At 41.2% G+C, this 21,182-nt stretch overlaps 1 protein-coding gene across 1 annotated transcript in view; it reads left to right on the top strand.

Annotated features, from left to right (window-relative positions):
- The window catches only part of GLIS3 (GLIS family zinc finger 3), a 501,883-nt gene extending 481,180 nt beyond the window's left edge, over nucleotides 1–20,703 (top strand). The window contains exons 10-11 of the mRNA XM_040244340.1: nucleotides 15,296–15,478; nucleotides 16,370–20,703. Coding sequence (XP_040100274.1) covers nucleotides 15,296–15,478; nucleotides 16,370–16,506 — 320 coding nt within the window. The 3' untranslated portion in view covers nucleotides 16,507–20,703. The remainder of the gene's footprint in view (nucleotides 1–15,295; nucleotides 15,479–16,369) is intronic.
- The last annotated feature ends 479 nt before the right edge of the window (nucleotides 20,704–21,182 follow it).

The following is a 21,182-nucleotide window of genomic DNA, read 5'->3' on the forward strand; positions in this document are numbered from 1 at the left end:
ATCTGTGTTACTGGTAACACAGCCACTGTGTTAATAAAACAGAGCAACAATACAACACTAGAATTGGTTTGATCTGTGCCCATTCAGATAATCTGGGCTCAGACCATGTTGCAAAATGATCCTAGTTCCCTTAGAATTTCTGGATGATTTACTTACAATTGTGAGTTCTTTCTCATTGCAGGATTTTTTTGCTTTCTAACCAGATTGTTCTGACTAAACTCTATTTAGTTCTATTGCAAAGTCTTTGAGAACTAGACCTTAAAGATGCAAGTTTATCCAAGTAAATAAATTCAGGCCTTTTTCTAGGTCATTTAAGTGTAATGACCAGCTATTCCTCTCTTATTAATACATTCCTCCACAAACCCAATCTCATATCACACATCCTAAAGCAAAGCTTCAGATTCTTTAATTCTGTCCTTAGTGTGGCATAATGATTCCAAAGATTGAAATTATCCAAATATTTATCCCCAAGGTTGTTTGTGTCTGTGGTTCTGGGCTGATATAGTGCTTTATAAATACCATTGAGGTCAGTGATAGTACCTACATTTATATTGCAATGTATGTTTTATAAATTACTCTTAGGTACAAAATCATTTTCAGTGCCTGGAAACTCAAAGGACCAGCTCAATAAAATGCTTTTTGGATGAACACCTAAATCCTCATTACAACTTTATGAAGAGAGTAAAAGATATGTTTCTGCTCCTATTTAGAAATGAAATTCATATTAGTTGACTGAGTTCCTTGACCTTGGGATGGTTTTCTAAGAGAGTGCAAAGTGTTCTGTATATGACTTGAGTCACTTGATTCTCCTGCCCACTCTTGTTTCTCTTCAGATTTGTTGGCCTCCTGATGTACAGCAGAAAATGGTAGCTTAGAGCAGCAAAATTCTCCAGGTCACCTTGATAGAGCCAGTTGTATTTCTATCATTTTTGTTTCTCCCTCAATTAAAAGAAAAATTTCAGTGTTAGAAAGGGAAGTGAAGTGAAGTGAGGTCACTCAGTCATGTCCGACTCTTTGCAACCCCATGGATGGCAGCCTACCAGGCTCCTTAGTCCATGGAATTTTCCAGGCAAGAGTACTGGAGTGGGTTGCCATTTCCTTCTCCATTAGAAAGGAAAGTATCTTTATTTTTTTCTGAAACTCCTGATAGGCTATTGTGTACAGGTTCACAGATCAAAATCTTTGAGCTCAGCCATGGTTTCTCTTACCATCAGTATCTTCAGCAAAGGCTCTTCTTGTAGGATCGTTCACTCATACACTTATTCTCAAACATTCAGCTTCTGTTAGGTGCCGGGTCCTGTTTGGTGTGTTAAAGCTACATCAACAGAGAAAATGGACAAAAATCCCTGCCTGTCCAGAGCTCATACCTAAGGGGTGATTCTTAGCAAGCAAAGCCTTTGAACTAAACCATGAGAGACTATTCCTCATGACCCATATGTAGGCAAGAATTCATGTCATCTATTTAATCCCTCTAGCACTTGGCACAACTGAAATGCCTATTAGATACTTAAAAATTAAGAGTTTGGTATTCAGTGGGATGAGAGTAAGCAGGAAAGGAAAGACCCTGCAGACTAGACATACTCATTGGAGTGTGACCCCCCCCCCCACCAGGTGGCAGTGAGAAGAAGACTATCCAGCTGGAGGGGTGGAGCAGAGGATGGCAGATCATAAATCTGGTTGTTCACATTAGTAGTCAGTGTCCAAAAGGTCTGACAAGATGAAAAGGCAAATTTCCTTGTGGCCAGATGGAAGGAAGTGACAGGAATTTGGGGATACAGTTTTACAAATGCAAAGTTTTCTCTGCCTGTCAAACCCACCTACATAGATTTCTTTTACTTCAAGTCCAGACTTCATCTCAATGTAATATTCTAGACAGTGGCTTTTGGGGCAGCTTAACAGTGTGTAACAGGGACTTAGCTGTGAGGCAGAAGTTCGGTAGGAGAAATAAGCAAGCTATTGATACAAGTGTGAGATGGTGCCCACCTATAGAGATTAGGATCCTGGAAAACTGTAGTCATAGACTTGGATTCGGGGAAATAAGAAATCACCTAGTTAGTGGAACGGATATAATGTGGGAGCTTGGTTACAGCTAGACATCAGAAGTCTAGGCCACAAGCTCAGTGTGGGACCATCAGTAAGACCACGACTTCTGAGTCACTCAAGTGAGGTCTCATGATTTCACCTTGCCCAAAAACTTACATGTGAGAGAATGGCACTGGGGTGGGGACAGAGGTCATCTTGATCCTTCTGTAGTTCAGAGTCACTTTGGGACAGCCATTATCACTTCATCCCCAAGAGCCCCTGGAATCCAGCAGAAGGGGCTGGGGTCAGCCTAGTGGGAAAAGATGCCCACTGGAAGAGCTCTCCTTCTGCATTCCAAATGAAATCAGAGCTTTTCTGTTTTTTTTTTTCTATTGGTATTTCATTTGGAAAACTTTCCAAAGATTGCAAATCATCTAAAGATGTTCTTAGGGCTTAGCTTACTATAGAGCCCAGATGGAGCTGATGCTGTGGCTTCCAGTTTAAGAATCACAGGCCTAGACCCTAAGTGTAGGACTCAGTGCCCCCTCACCATGGTTCCCAATGAGAGATAACCCAAAGGAAGCAATTGGCCAGTGCCTGAGGAAATACTTTCCATCTTCTTTCTCCCTCTACCTTCTGGGGAAAGTCCTGTCAATACAGGACAACCTGAACACTGTAGAGAGCCAGGGTGGCTCTCAGGGGAGGCTGCAGCATTTCATGTTAATGTCCCTTTTAATCTCCATCTGGAGTCCTCTTCTCTGCCAGACCTTTCTTCCAGCAAAGCTTGCTTGGAAGGACAAGGGAAGATACAATTAAATCTTCATTCTTTGCCATACTTTCCTTGTTCTGTTTTAGACTCAACTACTCCTGAGTCAAAGGATTGTTTGTGAACTTTATGCAACATAGCTTGACTCAATTGAGGGCAAATTTACCTTTGTACTCAGAGAAGGTAGGATGATAAGTAACACCAAGCTTATAATGAGACAGAACGAGCTGGAATTTTCAGTGTGTTTTACTGTTTGCAAAATATTCCCACACTTATTATTTCATTTGGTCCTTGTGGTCACCTAGGAGGGATATATACACCGGTAACAGAGTGACACTCTCTCAAAGAGAAATTCCCAACTCATTCTTTTCAGACTTGACCAGTGACCAAAGTGTTTACTTCATACACTCACCAGAACAGGATGTCCTGGTCCTCCATTCTTCATTCTGAGCTTCATATGTATCCTGAATTTTTGAGTCATTAGATGGATGATGGAGTACAACTGGGCACCGAATCTCTTTCCATTTATTCCCTGTCCTTGCCCTCCCTACTGTGAAGACTATGCTGCCTCAATAGTATTATTTTCTCCCTTCAATCAATAGGGACTCAAAGGCTCAGAGAGGCTGTTTTCCTCAAGGCCACATAGCCAGTAAATGGCAAAGCTGGCTTTCATATTCATCTTAAGAATCTTCAGATCTTCTGGTTTAGAGAGTTTCTGTTTATTTACCATATGTGCATTGTCACCATCAGGATTCACTGAACCATTTTACGGTAACTGTATATATAAACACATGGCAATTACTGAGACACATTGCAATTAGTTTATTTTGGCAGCTTATCATTTTGAGAATTTGGAAGCCATAGGCCACCACACATTAGGGTTTTGGTTGGTTTGAAGATATTTAAATGAAAATCGGTTACATCTTTTAACCAAGAAGGTTTTATGCATGCCTTTCTTCTCACTCTGCTTTCTCCCATTTCCTTTTTGTTCCTTTCAGCAACATGTTCTGCCCACCCTCATCCCCTTATTTGAACCTTTGCAGAATCAATAGCAGACCATCTTCCTCTTCCCCCTACCCCAAGTATACAACTCAGAGGGCAAGAGTGTGGTTGGCTCACAGTAATACATTCTGTTAGCAGCTTGCTGCAAACCAGGTGAGGTGCTGTGAGGCTCAGGAGCAGAGGAGAGCACCGGAGTGTGCAGAAGCATCTCCCTGTGGCCTGCGGGGTAGTGGTAGAAGCTATGGATGAAAATGGCCCCACTTCTTGGAACCAGGTGGATTTGTCTAACTTGATGCCCTCTTGCTGCCACCCATCTGACAGGGGGCTAGGGGACCAGGCGATTGCTCCACTGGTCAGCTTTCCAACCACTGTAACCTCGTTCCTTCAATAGGAATGTGCCCAAATGGAATGTTAAGGGTTATTATTTCCATTATTTTCCCTCTCCTAAGTACAGTAGTTTCTTAAATGTCAGTCTTAAATAGCTCAAGTGCTTTTGCAAGCTGGTTTAGTTCTCAGCCCGAAGAAAAATCTGTCTTCCTAACACAGTCTGTGAGCTGTTCCTGTAGCTTCCCCATTTATAGACTCTGTATTAAAATGAAGAGTCAGTTTCTCCATCACTCCCAGGAGGAAGCTTCAGAGAGTTCTAACTACATGAAGACCTGGCTGAGGTTGTTGGCCAAGAGCAGGGACCAAGGTGAAAAATGGCAACTGGACTATGGGGGCTTCATTTTTAAGAGAAGCATCATTTTATACCTAAGGGTGGTGGGCTATGTGAGAAAAATTGTTTAAGAATTACATGTGCATTATACAGAATCTATAAATACTTCTAAGCTTATTTCATGGTGAGATAATTGCTACTATTTATTGAGGGCCTACTACATGCTGGGGAATGCACTGGATGCTTTTATAAATGCTCTCATGTATAATGCTTTCTGCAACCCTATAAAATAGATATTATTTTAAATGAAAATAAGGCTCAAGAAGGAAAATAATTTATGCAAAGACACATAGTTGGTTAATGGGTTATCCAGGCTTTGAAACCAAATCCAAATTGTTCATGTAATGGATAGAAATAAAATAGTGACTAAATCAGGAAACTAGCCAAAAGAAATGTCTGAAATGTCTGTTTCTACTCTTCAGGGTTTTTAAAAATTTTCAGGGTTTAGTCATCAATTTTGTTAATGAATTCAATTCTTTCTCCCTAATGAAAATGTTTGTACTCTATGAAATGTTGACCCAAGTAACTTTGCCCATGATCTAGTAGTGAAGGACCTCAACAAAAATGGCCAGATTTTGTTTAAACTAATTTGTCTGTAAGCTTAAACCGTGTTATCTATATGAACTATGTTACCAAACAGATGAGAATTTGGTAACAGATATGTTACCAAACAGATTAGAAGTTTCCTTGTTCTGAAACTTGGTAGCTATGAGGAATTGGATAAGTTATTTGAACTTTTGTGTTTCCTTGTCTATAAACTGGGGACAGTACTACATAATTCAAAAGTTATTATAAGTAAAAAAAGATTGAAGTGTTGCCATTTGCAGCAACATGGATGAATCTAGAGAATATTATACTTAGTGAAGTAAGTCAGGCAGAGAAAGATGTATTACATGATATCACTTAATTGTAGAATCTAAAAAATAATACAAATTAATCTATATAAAAAATACAAACAGACTCACAGACATATAAAACATATTTATGGTCGCCAAAGGGAAAGGTTGTGGGGAGATGGATAAATTATGGGATTAACAGATATAAACTGATAAACATAAAATAGATGAACAACAAAGATTTACTGTATAGCAAAAGGAACTATACTCAATATCTTGTAATAATTGATAATGGAAAATAACCTGTATGTGTCTGTGTATAACCTGTATGTATGTGATAATAACCATTATCAGTTGTTACAAGATATTGAGTATAGTTCCTTGTACTATACAGTAAATCTTTGTTATTTCCATGATCAGTTATCAATTATATATATATATATATGAGTCACTTTTCTGTATACTTGATATTAAAAGAATATTATAATCAACTATATTTCATTTTTTACAAAGTTGTAGGAATGAAGATTTTCTATGTAAAACACCTAAAACAATACCTATCTCAGAACAAATAAATAATAGTTCCTTTCCTTCCTTTTGAAAGAATTCTCTGGGGTGGGGCGAGGATTGGTGTAACATTAACCAAAATGTCTATGAAAATGCCAAAAGCAAGGAGACGACAGATGAGAAAGCTCTGAACTTAGTAGAAAAGTATCTACTCCCCATTTGTTTTAAGACAAAGACTAGATCCATGAATAATTCCAAATAATTGGATGTTCATAAATATTAAAATGATTGTATGAATTTTCTACTTTTCTCTTATTTGCATACTATTATATAAATAAAAGTATTGGTTATAAAGACAAGTGATTCAAATTCCATCTCTTTGTCTATAAAATGAGAACATTTGTTTGAATTACCTACTTACAAGACAGGTATATCAGAGGCTGCCTAAGAAGGAATTTTTAAAAGTTTTAAAAATCATACCGTGTGAGTAGTAAGTGTGTAATTCCCTGGGCCTTTCTCTGAGTAAAGTAGGAGAGCATGAAATCATGCTGAGAAGCTGTGATGCCAGAGATCATATTCTATGGCCTTTAAGAGCTTTACCAGAGACTTATCTAATTTTCCTCTTTTCTTCTCATTGATTTATATCATGGGTTACAGAAGGTATTCAAAGTGGGGTGTGCAAGGGTCACCAGAGAGGAGGACGGAATGCACAAAGAGCTATAATAATGTTGGAGAAGAAGAAATTAGCGTAGCCAGAGGGAATGGGTCATGCCTCTTCTGTGTCCCTGACCCTGGGACTTTAAGAATATTCAGAAGAACTGTACAAAAAAGATCTTAATGACCCAGATAACCAGATGGTGTGGTCACTCACCTAGAGCCAGACATCCTGGAGCATGAAGTCAACTGGGCCTTAAGAAGATTCACTACGAACAAAGCTAGTGGAGGTGATGAAATTCCAGCTGAGCTATTTCAAATCCTAAAAGATGGTGCTGTTAAAGTGCTGCACTCAATATGCCAGCAAATTTGGAAAACTCAGCAATGGCCACATGACTGGAAAAGATCAGTTTTCATTACAATTCTAAAGAAGGGCAATGCCAAAGAATATTCAAATTATTGTACAGTTGCACTTACTTCACATGCTAGCAAGATTATGCTAAAAATCCTTCAAGCTAGGCTTCAGCAGTATGTGAACCAAGAACTTCCGAATGTACAAGCTGGATTTAGAAAAGGCAGAAGAACTAGAGATCAAATTGCCAATATCTGCTGGATCATAGAAAAAGCAAGGGAATTATTAAAAAACATATATTTCTGCTTCATTAACTATGCTAAAGCCTTTGACTGTATGGATCATGACAAACTGTGGAAAATTCAAGAGATGGGAATACCAAACCACCTGACCTGCCTCTGGAGAAACTTATATGCAGGACAGGAAGCAACAGTTAGAACTGGATATGGAATGATGGACTGGTTCAAAATAGAGAGAGGAATACCTCAAGGCTGTATATTGTCACTCTACTTATTTAGCTTCTGTGTAGAGTACATCATGCAAGATACTGGGCTGGATGACTCACAAGCTGGAATCAAGATTGCCCGGAGAAATATCAGTAACCTCAGATACGTGGATGATGCTACTTTAATGGCAGAAAGTGAAGAGGAACTAAAGAGCCTCTTGATGAAGGTGAAAAAGGAGAGTGAAAAATCTGGCTTAACACTCAACATTCAAAAAACAAAGATTATGGCATCTGGTCTCATCACTTCATGGCAAATAGATGAGGAAAAAGTGGAAACAGTGTCAGATTTCATTTTCTCGGGCTCCAAAATCACAGTGGATGGTGACTGCAGCCATGAAATTAAAAGACACTTGCTCCTTGGAAGTAAAGCTTTGACAAAGCTAGACAGTGTATTGAAAAGCAGAGATCTCACTTTGACAACAAAGGTCCATTTAGTCAAAGCTATGGTTTTTCCAGTAATCATGTATGGATGTGAGAGTTGGACCATCAAGAGACTGAGAGCTGAAGAACTGACACTTTTGAACTGTGGTGCTGGAAAAGATGCTTGAGAGTCCCTTGGACTGCAAGGAGATCAAACCAGTCCATCCTAAAGGAAATCAGTCCTGAATTTTCACTGGAAGGACTGATGCTGAAGCTGAAGCTCCAGTACTTCAGCCACTTGATGTGAAGAACTAACTCATTGGAAAAGACGCTGATGCTGGGAATAATTGAAGGCAGGAGGGGAATCACTGACTCAATGGAAATGAGTTTGAGCAAGCTCCAGGAGTTGATGATGAACAGGGAAGCCTGGCATGCTACAGTCCATGGGGTCGCAAAGAGTCAGACATTACTGAGTGACTGAACTGAATAACAAGTAGTGTTGAGCTTCTTTCCATGTGTTTATTAGCCTCTGTATGTTTTCTTTGGAGAAATGTCTGTTTAGGTGTTCTGCTCATTTTTGATTGGGTTGTTTGTTTTTCTGGTATTGAGCTACATGATCTGCTTGTATATTATGGAGTTTAACCCTTTGTCATTTGTTTCATCCCAATTATTTTCTTCCATTCTGAGGGTTGCCTTCTCATCTTGCCAAACTTCTTTCTTATTTGAGCTTTTTCCCTCTTCCTATCTTGAATGCAGTCTAGAGAAAAGAGTTGCATCTTTGTATATTCCTTAAGGAAAATCCTTTTTATTGTTCATATATAATCTTAAATTATATTACTTGATTTCTCATTTATATGTTTATCTTTCTTTCTCACTAAAACATAAACTCCAAAAAGGCATGAGGTATGTTTTATTCACCACTGTGTCTCCAGGCTTGAGTAAGTGCTTAGAATGTAGTTGTCAAGTAAACAAAAGCATAGAAGTTGAAATGTTTGTGTTAAAAGAATAGGGAAGAAAAATGAAAAGTAATATTTGTAGAGTGCTCTATGCCAGACACATGCTCAGCTCTTTACATGGATCATCCCTTAATCCTCTTTAACCTTTGCAGTTGCCTTATGAAGTAGATACTGTGAATGCCCCATTTTACAAAATACAATAGCAAAAATACAGACTCTTAGTGTTTCTTCTGAAAGGTCAAGTCCACAGATGACTCTTGAGATTTGGGCAACATCTGAAAATAACAGTGTTTGTCTTGGATGCTTGAAATGATACTCTCTGATCACACAGGAGTTGAAAGGCTTTCCCATCTGAAGATATTGAGGGGTGTCAGGAAGCAACTGCTCTCAGCATCCTTTCCAAGGAGCTTCACAAAGGGTTCTTCCCAGCCTGATCAGGCCACACTCTGGTTGAGAAATTAGTTCTGAGGCCACTTTCCTGATGCCTGTGATGGACTCCACACGTGGGCTGTCTGCAAGTTGGCATCAAGGTCGGGCAGAACCTACAGCAGAGAAGATTCAGTCTTCTGAATGTTGTCCATCTTTTCCTGGCACCTGGAGTTTGGTGGTGGTTTTCAGCCTCACCATAAAGGAGAAAAGTTTGTTTTACAAAACTATCTGCTATATAAACAAAGCCACTAGGGGCACAGCTGCGGACATAGCACCTTGACAAAGTTTGGGCCGGGGGTATTTTTCTCCATCTGTGAGTGTAAGATAGAGCCTTGGTACTGAAAGCCTTGGCACTTTATTCCAGCCTCAACTAGTAGTGAAATTGGAGACCCACCTATACTGTTGCCTCCCACATACACAGTGAGCTAGGCCCATAGCCTGCAGAAAGTGGGTGATATGTTTCCTTTTCCTTCTCTTACTTCCAGAAAGGAAAGTGATTTTTGAAGGAGAGCTGAAATACCCTAGAAGTTTAACTTAGAACAATGCTCATCAGCCCTCACGAGGGTTGGGAGCTGGGTGACCATTATTTATTTGTTGAAGTATTTATACTCTGGTTCCTTCCACGATGACTAAAGTATAAATTTGTAAGGAAAAGATAAATGTAATAAAGCTCTAATATACTTTCTATCCTGAAGACCAGGAGTCTGAGATTCATTATCTGGCTTTTATTTAAGCTCTTGGTGGATCATATGTTTTTTTTCTCTAAGAATTTAATCAGAAACATTCCTAAAACAATGTCTGTTGAACCTGAGAGTGCAGTTTGCCCTAGAGTTGTGCTGTCCAGTACAGTAGCTACAAGGCATGTATGGCCATATAAATTTTAATTAATTATAACTAAATGAAATTTAGAAGTTGGTTCCTCAGTTGACTGGCCACGTTTCAAATGCTCTGAAGTTATGCAGCTACTGTATTGGACAGTGAGATATAGATCATTTCCATCAACACACAATGTTCTCTTAGAGTTGCCCTAGGGAATACCCTTTCATTATCATATTTAGTCATGTGATTCCTTTTTTTCACTGACTTCCTCCACTTCCCTTCCATGCTGGGAAGAAAATCCACACCCAGCTTCATGGACTGCTTTATCATCATTAGGCAGCAAGAGTGACCACAAACTCCCAATCTAATCTATCATCATAGAGCTGTCAGTGACCCCATGTGACAAAGAGGAGGGGTTTTTAAGAATGAATTTTAATACTGTGTGAGCTCATAGATAATATTAAGGGAGAAAACAGGATGCAAAATAATATATATAATATTCCAGTTTTGTATGTATGTATCTGGTTATGTCAGAATCTTGGAAATAAAGATGATTTTTATTTTCTTTGCATATATGTCTCTACATTTTCTAGTTGATACAGTTAATTCAGAATAATTTTATAATTAGAAAACAGGCTTGTTTTTAGAAGGGGAAAAAGAAAAAAAAAAGACTTCCCAGAATTAACAAGAGGATGAATGACCTTGATCCTCAGGAGCTACAACTTCAGTAAAGTCAGTTTATCTGCAAATTCCCCTCCCCCTCCATCCTTGGGTTAAAATAACTTCTAAAATGGGGGAGGGGTGATTTTCTAACTAAATGTGAGGACTAACATTTATTGCCAACATAAACATACATTTGCCTTCTTATGCTATTCTACGTGTATATGTTCTTGTTCGAACTGTATTATCCATCCTCAAGGACACAGTATTACCTTTTATTTCTTTGGTCTCTCTAAAAGCACCTTGACCAGCACTGATAACATCATTCGCTGACTGACTGACTGGTTGATCTTGCCATCACTCATGTTTTATGCCCACGAAATGTAACATCTTGCCTCATTTTGCTTTGGGTCCTCGAGGTAGTATTCCTTCCAAACTTACTACATGAAATTCAGCAGCTGAAATACAGGAGCCATTCACCAGAAAATGAGTTAGGCTTTCTCTGAGTTTGTGTGTGTGGCAAGATCCTAATGGAATTTTTAAAAATTTTGTTAGTTTTATGGAAATAGCAGTGGGAAGAGGCTATGTTAAAGCTCTTTGATTTGAGTGACCACACTCAACCACACCAGTGTATTTGGCAACTTTAGTAACTGGCTTCTTGAAGGGAGGGATTTCATAAAGAGGATTTTCTTTCTGTGAGTTGGCTGTGAGAGTGATAAAACATGCTTGTGGGGCCATTCTGGTTTTGACTGTTTCTCGTGTCAGCCAAGACACCCACAGACAGGAATTGTAGTTCACTCTGCCCTCTCACTCAGATCCAGACTGGCTGGGGAAACGGGGAGGTGGAGCCCAGAATGTTGGGTTTGAAAAAGTGAAAGTGAAAGTGTTAGTTGCTCAGTCATGTCCAGCTCTTTGCGACTCCAGTCCTGGAAGGACTGTAGCCTTCCAGGCTCCTCTGTCCATGGAGTTTTTCAGGCAGATTCTTTACTGTTTGAGCCACCAGGGAAGGCCAATGTTGGGTTTACTATTAATAATTAACTTTACTTGGTATATTTCACTGTATCACAAATTTTCATAGTCTAGCACATCGCAACACTCATGTAGATTAAAGTCATGCTCTCTTTGAAGCAGGGAGAAGACAGGGAAGAAAGAATGAATTGGTTTTCACAAAAGGGCAGTGAAAGTCTCTATCAATGTCCCTGACATACCTGAATGATTAATGTCCCTATTTGGGGAGTTGTGGGAGTTTAGTGAAAAATGTCTTCTCTTCCTGGAAGGTTAATATTACACTGAGGAATGCTATCAAGGTGTTTATGGGTTACAGATTTGAACAGAGCCAGTATAGGGATATAAATAGCAAATATTGCCTATTTTGTTCAGTGAGGAGACATTACATTCTAATAAACTGACTGTGATGGTTCATGGTAATTTTTCCTCATAATGGGGAAGCCATCATTATATGTGCCTGGCCATGGGGTACCCACTGTGAGGATCAATTCAAGGAACCTCCCAAACTCTGAAACAGTACATCCCAGGTCTTTCAGCCCACTCAAGCTTGTTGCTCTTTTGAGCTTGCACTGGGGTGAGTGAAGAAATCAGAATGTGTATCGATTAGTACAAGATCTGGGAACCAACACGGGAAAAAGGTATGTAGCACAGGTCCCAAGGGCCAAAAATGTTCCAGAGGATTCCACCTGAGAACTGGAAGTGAGAGACTTACCCACTGTCTTTCTGTTCTTATATTTGGTTATTGTTGAAGGATTACTTGTTGCCTTTTGGAAATTTTAATTTCTCTTAATAAAAATTTTGAGAGCTACATTATTGTGACATAACTTTACTTTTTTATTATTTAGCGAACATATATAAATTATATTGTTAAATATATTAATATTAATTTTATAATTAGTTCTCAGATTGGAGAAGGCAGTGGCACCCCACTCCAGTACTCTTGCCCAGAAAATCCCATGGACAGAAGAGCCTGGTAGGCTGCAGTCCATGGGGTCGCAAAGAGTTGGACACGACTGAGTGACTTCACTTTGACTTTTCACTTTCATGCATGCATTGGAGAAGGAAATAGCAACCCACTCTGGTATTCTTGCCTAGAGAATCCCAGGGATCGGGGAGCCTGGTGGGCTGCCATCTATGGGGTCGCACAGAGTTGGACACGACTGAAGCGACTTAGCAGCAGCAGCAGTTCGCAGATTATATTGTATAACAGGCAAATATTAATTTAGTCTTCATCATAATAACTCAGTGAGATATCAGTTCAGTTCAGTTCAGTCGCTCAGTCGTGTCCGACTCTTTGCGACCCCATGAATTGCAGCACACCAGGCCTCCCTGTCCATCACCAACTCCCGGCGTTCACTCAGACTCATGTCCATCGAGTCAGTGATGCCATCCAGCCATCTCATCCTCTGTCGTCCCCTTCTCCTCCTGCCCCCAATCCCTCCCAGCATCAGAGTGTTTTCCAATGAGTCAACTCTTCACATGAGGTGGCCAAAGTACTGGAGTTTCAGCTTCAGCATCATTCCTTCCAAAGAAATCCCAGGGCTGATCTCCTTCAGAATGGACTGGTTGGATCTCCTTACAGTCCAAGGGACTCTCAAGAGTCTTCTCCAACACCACAGTTCAAAAGCATCAATTTGGAGCTCAGCTTTTTTTATAGTCCAACTCTCACATCCATACGTGACTAGCTTTGATAGCTTTGACTATATGGACCTTTGTTGGCCGAGTAATGTCTCTGCTTTTTAATATGCTGTCTAGCTTTGTCATAACTTTTCTTCCACGGAGCAAGCATCTTTTAATTTCACCATTTGCAATGACTTTGGAGCCCAAGAAAAATGAAATCTATCACTGTTTCTACTTTTCCACCACCTATTTGCCATGAAGTGATGGGACCAGATCTTAGTTTTCTGAATGTTGAGTTTTTTAAGCCAGCTTTTTCATTCTCACCTTTCACTTTTATCCAGGGTCTTTAGTTCCTCTTTGCTTTCTGCCGTTAGGGTAGTATTATCACCTGCATATCTGAGGTTATTGATATTTCTCCTGGTAATCTAGATTCCAACTTGTGCTTCATCCATCCTGGCATTTTGCATCCTGGCATTACTCTGCATATAAGTTAGATAAGCAGGGAGACAATATAAAACCTTGAGGTAGTACTTTCCTAATTTTGAACCAGTCCCTTGTTCCTTGTCTGATTCTAACTGTTGCTTCTTGATCTACATACAGGTTTCTCAGGAGACAGGTAAGGTGGTCTAATATTCCCATTTCTTTAAGAATTTTCTGCACTTTTTTGTGATCCACACAGTCTAAGTCTTTAATGTAGTCAGTGAAGGAGAAGTAGAATTTTTTTTGGAATTCCCTGCTTCCTCTGTGATCCAACGGATGTTGGCCATTTGATCTCTGGTTCTTCTGCCTTTTCTAAATCCACTTGTTTATCTGAAATTTCTCATGAACAGTACGAAAAAAAAACTCCTTGTAAATATTGTGTTCGTGGCTCTTTAACATTCTCATTAGGTAAATATGCCAGTCTTTTCTCCACTGCTCTCATGATTGGCTAGTTTGACTCCGTTTTCTGTTATAACGACGAGCTCTGTGATACCTGTGTCTGTGCAAGACTTCTATTTTGCAAATATACTTTTAGGATACATCCTTGAAAGTGAAATTCCCCTGTCCAAGAGGACACTTTCAGGTTCCAGAGCCAAGGTGTCAAGTGATTTTCAGAAGCCTATACTCCTTTGCAGGGTCTGCACACTACACACAGGTGCCTTCGTCACCAGTCTCAGTCCGGCACCAAGAATGAGTCTCAGGAATCTTTGCTAATGTGATAGGTAGAAGATGGCATTATATCATTGTCCTGATTTTTATTTCTTTACTGACTAAAGAATTGTCAGTTGGACCATGTGTCTGTGTTGGTCGCTCAGCCATGTCTGACTCTTTGCGACTCCATGGACTGTAACCCACCAGGCTCTTCTGTCCATAGAATTCTCCAGGCAAGAATACCGGAGTGGGTAGCCATTCCCTTCTCCAGGGGATCTTCCCAAGCCAGGGATCGAACCTGGGTCTCCTGCATTTCCGGCCAAGTCTTTACCATCTGATCATATTCTTTGATAAATTATATGATATGTGAGTGGTCTGTTTAGGTCATTTGCCCATCTGTCTGCTGAGTCCATGCAGAGGCCTTAGGGCATCAAAAAGAGAAAAGCCAGTAGTTTTTCTTTCTTTTTTCTCCTGCCTTGACATGGAATTTTCTTGTTTTTTCCTAGTCTTTACTGCTAACATGGATCTTCCCTGATGGCTGAGCGGTAAAGAACCTACATGCCAGTGCAAGAGACACAGGAGACGTGGGTTTGGTCTCTGGGTCAGGAAGATCCCCTGGAGGAGGGCATGCCAACCCACTCCAGTATTCTTGCCAGGAAAATCCCCATGGACAGAGGATCCTAGTGGGCCACAGTCCATGGGGTCACAAAGAATCAGACAGGACTGAAGCAACTGAGCACGTGTGTGTGCACACATACACATACACACACACAGACACACACACACACACTGCTAACATGAATTTAATCTTTCTCCCAAACCTTATAGGGAATTTTCTCTTGGTTCTATAAAAAGTATACTACTTATTAGTTATAAAGAATATTATTTTGTTTTCTACAGTGGATATGGCCTGTTCATAAATCTACCCCTAATTCTGTCTTGAATTTCAGGATTTTATGGGCAACTACAGACGTTCTGCCCCCCGAATTACCCTGACTCTCCAAGAACCATGCCACCTAGCAGCTCCTGCAGTGTGATGCCTTCCTTCGAGGACTGTCTGGTCCCCACATCCATGGGCCAGGCTGGCTTTGATGTTTTCCACAGAGCCTTTGCAACTCACTCGGGCATTACAGGTATGTTGGTATCTGTGACTTAGACACTCAGGCAGGCTAGCAGGTGAGATCAGGTGGGTTTCTTATGACCAGCCTGGATTAGACTTGACCTAGCACACAACTGCATCAAATCCTATTTAGTCCACCTGAGAAATGTCTTCCTCTTCATCCTCCCCTCCAGCTTCCTGCAACCCCACTTCCACCACCCTCACTCAGGTGCCATCATGTTTCTCCCAGACTTAAGCAACAGCCTTCCAACAAGTTTCCTTGAGTCAACTCCTTAACTTTCCCGTTCTGCTCTCTGTGCTACCTGTAACCATTGCCTTCCAAAAATAAAGGAAAAAATAAGATGCTTTCCTGTTCAGATACATTCAGTAGTTTCTAGTTGCCCTAGAGAATAAAGTTGACTGTCTGCAGCAAGGCATTCATAGTCCCTAGGAGTTGAGCCTGATCAAACTCCCTGGACCTACCCTCCTATCTCATGTTTCTTCCTTATCTATCTCCCTACCTGCTCTGCACCTGAGCTTTGCCAACACACTTGGCCCCACATACCCCACTCTCTGTCTTTGCTCCCTGTTTCCTCCTCCTAGAATGTTCTTTCTTTACCTCCCCATCTATGATAATCCCATCCATTCTTAAATGACTCAACTTTTATATCACCTCCTTTTTGAGGCCATCCTCACTCTTCCCTATAAAATTTTACTTTCATAGCTACTCAGCCCGTCTTTTGTGCAAATCCTGTTTTAGCCATTTGCCTGCACATTCAGCCACTTCTCCACCTAAGGAGCCTGAGGATGGGACCCACTGAAAGGCCTTGCCCAGCACTGTTGCCTCCCCAGTCCACATTTGCTCCCTGCATGCCTAGCAAGTATGATGAAGCATCAGTTGATTTGTGCACTCTTTCTTTTCCAGTGTATGATTTGCCTTCGGGTTCCTCCAGCCTCTTTGGGGAGACTCTTCGCAGTGGACCTGAAGATGCCACATTCTTACAGATCAGTGCCGTGGACCGCTGTCCTAGCCAGCTCTCCTCTGTCTATACTGAAGGCTAAAATCTCCCCCAGCCTCCACGGCTGCTGGCATCCAGAATCTTTTTGTTCCTTGTCACCTTTGGTTCTTATACTTTCGCAGACCCTAGGGATGTCAAGCAAATCAACTCAATATGCCACATCACAGATGTGTCTTTGGAGAGCAGGGCTGGATGGTCAGAGCTGGGTTTTGTAGGTGTGTTTGCAGCTGATCCTTTTCCCTCTGGATTTGCCAGTGACCAGCAGGACTGTCTTTTCAAAGGGAATTCAGAGTCTCACTACTGAATATCTCTTACTTCCCAATTGTCAACCTTCAAGGGACACCAGTGAGACGACGTGCATGTGTAAATCTAACTTGGAGATCACCCTTGCTGAAAACTCCAAATAAGGATGGACAACCCAGATTGCCAGCACAGTGAATCGCCTCACCCATGAGCCAGGCGCAACAAGGGAAATCCACATCCAAGCCCAGCATGGGCTTGGCTCTTGGAGGAGCCCCAGTTTCCCAGCACCAGCCTGGCATCCAGGGAGCTGGCTGCCTCTCTCCTCCTGGGTACTTCCATGCTAACCAATTGCTTTTCAGTGTTTTTCCAAAAGCAAAATGAGAAGGTTCTGTCAAGTACAGCCCCCTGAAAAGCTTGACAACTTGTTTTGTATTCCTGCAACCTATCCTAGTCCTTTGATTTTAAAGCCTTGTTATTTACATGTACTTTTAAAGGAAAAAAAATATTTAGAGATCTGTTCTTTGGATGGAAATAATTATTTTAATCACCCCAGCTACATACGTCTGGCCTCTGCTGTGGCTTGGCTTGGCCCCTCCTAGTAGCTCCTGTGTGCACCAGGAATGTTCTGCAAAGGCTACCTGAGGGACATGGGGTTGGCCACCCCCTTCCCAGTGCTACCACAGAGACCCTCGTGTGTTGACTGTTCAGTGACTCCACCTTGAGGACTTTATTCAAAGGAAAATTTCTCTTGACTGGTTCACCCATGGCCTCTGCTCTGGTGCTCTGCCCAGAGCCCACTAAAAGCTGTGAGAGCAGGGACACATGGAGGTGTGGTCCTGGGTTCTCTCAGAAAACCAAACTGGAGGAGCCCAATGTCCAGCTCCTTTGCACAGCCTCTGCTCCTTCTGTTAGGGTCTCCCTTCACCACTCTCTCTGTTGCTCCCTTGCCCTTCTCCTCCCTCTTCATTGCTCTCATATTTTTTTTTTTTTGACTGTAGTTCAGACATACCCACCACCTGCCATTGCTTGCCCACCAGCTCTGAGCAGGGTCTGGCCTAGGGCAGGTAGAGGAGACAGTTCTGGAAAGGTGGCCAAAAAGAAGCAACTGCTTTGTCTGAAACTCTGTTTTGAGTGCCTAGAATTTTCACAGAGCTCTTGGCCATTTGATCTCAAACCTGGATAGGAAGTCATTTTCTGTGACACCTTTTTGTTGCTGTTGTTTTGTCTCTAAGTCGTGCCCGACTCCTTGTGGCCCCGTGGACTGTTGCTCTCCAGGCTCCACTGTCTTCTGTGACACCTTTACCAAGCAATTAAAAAGGTCCCAAGTCCAATGACATAGGATGTAAACGTTGCCAAATCCCCCGAAACCTGGTAAATTCTGACATCCCAGTACTATCACCTCTCATGATTTCTTTTCTCTCTCTTTAAAAATGTTCTCTGAAGAAAAATGAAACAATGCTATTTGTCAAACTGGGATAATTACAATCTCCAACAAGACGATTAAACAGCTTGGTGTCAGACTTAGGGTCTGGTGACAGTTTGTATCCTGACGGACGTGTCCTTCCACTCTGCTGCACAGTCGGTAGTGTTCTGCCTGATTCCGGACTTCATTCTCACATGCGGTATAATCAGGCTAATAAAGAGTCAAGTGCAGGGTCCATGTCTACAGTGCTCTCAGTCAATCTCATTTCTCTGGCTAGTGGGCTCTGATCTGAGAAGAGCCATCATGCAGACATCTGTGTCTGCAAAAGAGACAAGTTATTCACTTTACAAAAATCTGCTCTGCTTTATGAAAGGACGCACGTCAGACTTTTCTTTCCAAGTGAGCTCTCCGACGCACACAGAGTCCCACCCTTCTGGCAGACTTTGTGGATTGTGTCACCTGGGCCTAAACAGGGACCATGTCCTTTGCCACACACTGCAGAGAAGGGGAAGCTCTGGTATCTTAGACAATCTATTCATTCTAAATCCCCGGAGCCTCTACAGGGAACTCAAAACACATTTCATTCATGTGATGAGGAAAAAGATGGAAAGGTAAGGCAGTTGCTGCAGCTGGTGTTGTCAACCTACTACTTGTGGCTTCTGGCTGTAATCTGCCATGGAAACGAGAGGAGGACAAAGCCAGAAGAACCCCAGATACTCTGGCTGGAGGAGGTGCTCCTGAGCATCTGTAGTCTCCCCGTTGACCTCACTGAGGCCCAAGGGAGCTCAAGGGTGCCAGGTGGCAGCCGCACCTGCAGGGCCTCCTTCCCTGGCAGGAATTAGCAGAAGCAGGCCCAGGACCACCTGCAAGGCCGAGCGCCCCTCCTATGCCCTCCCCCATCTCGTGTTTCCCCTTGGCTACAGGTTTGAGCTCAGGACCCCAGGACATGCCACTTCCAGTTTCCTTCTGGGTGACAGGTGCTGGCCTTAGATTCCAGGATCTCACCTGACCTTAAAATTTGTTCCGTGCTTGCTTTCACATTGCACAAGATTTATATATGTTTTCATCATTATGTTTGTAACAGTAAAAGTGGAAACTTCAAAAGATTATTCCCTTCCATTTTCTGGTCTTTTTACTCTTGATATATAACCATTTTCATAAACATCTGAACAGAAATTGTCATTCCCCTTTAAAAAAAAAAAGAAGCTGATGTTCAGGAAAATACACACAGCCCAAAGCCAATTATCCTATTACATTAAAAAAAAAAAAATCAGCATGCCTAGAGATATTTTACTTGCTGCATTGTCTTAATTCCCTAAAGGGACTGCATCAAAATGTAAGTTGTAATTTAGCCTCTGATATTAGTGTTAAATATTGAATATTCTATTCCTGTATAAGATGTCTCCCATTACCCATGTCACCCCCCAAATTATTTAGGTGATTCTAAAATGGACAAAAGGTCATCAGTCAATCACAGCAAAGTTTCCACTGATGAACCAGAGCTTTGGTGTTACTCTGTTGTTTTTAAATTAGCAGCTGTCAAGCACATTAGCATACTAGAACAGAGGTAAGTGTTCAACCCCATCTTCAAGAATCTTGCTTCCCAGTTGCCTTGAATTTGGGCAATAGTGATTATAAATGTCCAATTTAATTATTTGGTATTTTATTTGACTGTTTTGACCACGTCATTTTAAAGCAGTGTTTTTAACAGCACTTTTTGTTGGTGGTGTGGAATTTCTGCGGTTACAGTTTTTTTCTTTGCAATGAGTAAAGCAAAAAAAAAAAAAAAAAACCACTCATTGGAGAGATGGCAAGTGTTAAAAAGAGGAGATTTATTTTGTACAGACAGCAGAGCATCCTGTGTAATGTTGCTGACATAAAGCACTTTGGGGGGAAAAAGTGGAAATCTGTTTTCCATAAATCACACAGACTCTTGTACATAGTTATATACACTCACGTAGAGGAATGAACTGCATATATCATACTGGATATGGGGCTGATTTTACTCTAGGGGCACATCTGGTGCTTATTGTCATAAATCTTTTAAAGAATTAGGTACACTTTTTTCTATTAATATGTATAGTTTTGTGATTTGTCACAGTTATGTTTCATATAATCATAAGTTATTTTGTCTCGTTTCATGAAGTCCTTTTTTTATGTCAAAAGTAAAATGAAGGGATTGTGCACTTGGTACATAATAAAACTGGAAATAGAGGATGCACCCACCTGCCTGAAATCCTCCTTCAGCATGTTGTTTTAAAACACAATGGCAGCAACCATTTCTTGTTTGTTTGTTTGTTTTATTTTGTTTAGTTTTTACCATCCGCTTCCCTCATATTGGGTCGGTAATTATAATTAAAAGCAGATGGGGATGGGGGAGGGAGTGTCCAAGGCCAGCTTTAAAATGCCGCATCGCTTTGGGCCAGAGCTGCAGCCTGGATTTAATTATAGATATGAGGACGAAATGGCAGTAAAAATGAATGTGTCTCTGAATCCTTTACATGTTGGGAGTGTCCATAAATAAAACATGAAGTTTTATTTCATCAGATTTAATTAAAGCTTTTATACATGTTTTATTGGTTATTCTATTAATCTGCTTCAAAAACTGGATAAATGTGTGCTGGTGTTTCGGGTTTGTTTGTCTTTTCAATGTCGTGCTCCATCATGACTCAGAAACGCCTCTAGTGCGGGGTCGTCCAGGTGATGGCCATTGGAGTGGGCCCTTTCTTCCCAGTTGTCCTAAAACCCTGCCAAGAAAGACACAAATATCAGCTTCCTAGTCTGTAAGTCCTCTGATTTCCTGAAGGAGAAAGGGAAGTTGTCATTTCCCCTGATTCCTTGTCCTGTCTGATCTGCAGCCTTGGGGGGCGCTGCCTGTCCCTCTGGCTGTGATGAGCTTCTCTCCCTACCTCCCATCCACAGGAGACGGGAAAGGGGGAAGGAGTGGTCAGGAAGCTCGCACATCTGACTGACCGGTGAGCCAAGCACAGGACTCTAAAAGACATCACATTATCTCAAAGATCATTCTTAGAAAATTGATAGTTTTCTCACAG

The sequence above is a fragment of the Oryx dammah genome, unplaced genomic scaffold (genome assembly GCF_014754425.2).
Source record: "Oryx dammah isolate SB20612 unplaced genomic scaffold, SCBI_Odam_1.1 HiC_scaffold_1, whole genome shotgun sequence".
In the NCBI taxonomy this organism is placed as follows: Eukaryota; Metazoa; Chordata; class Mammalia; order Artiodactyla; family Bovidae; genus Oryx; species Oryx dammah.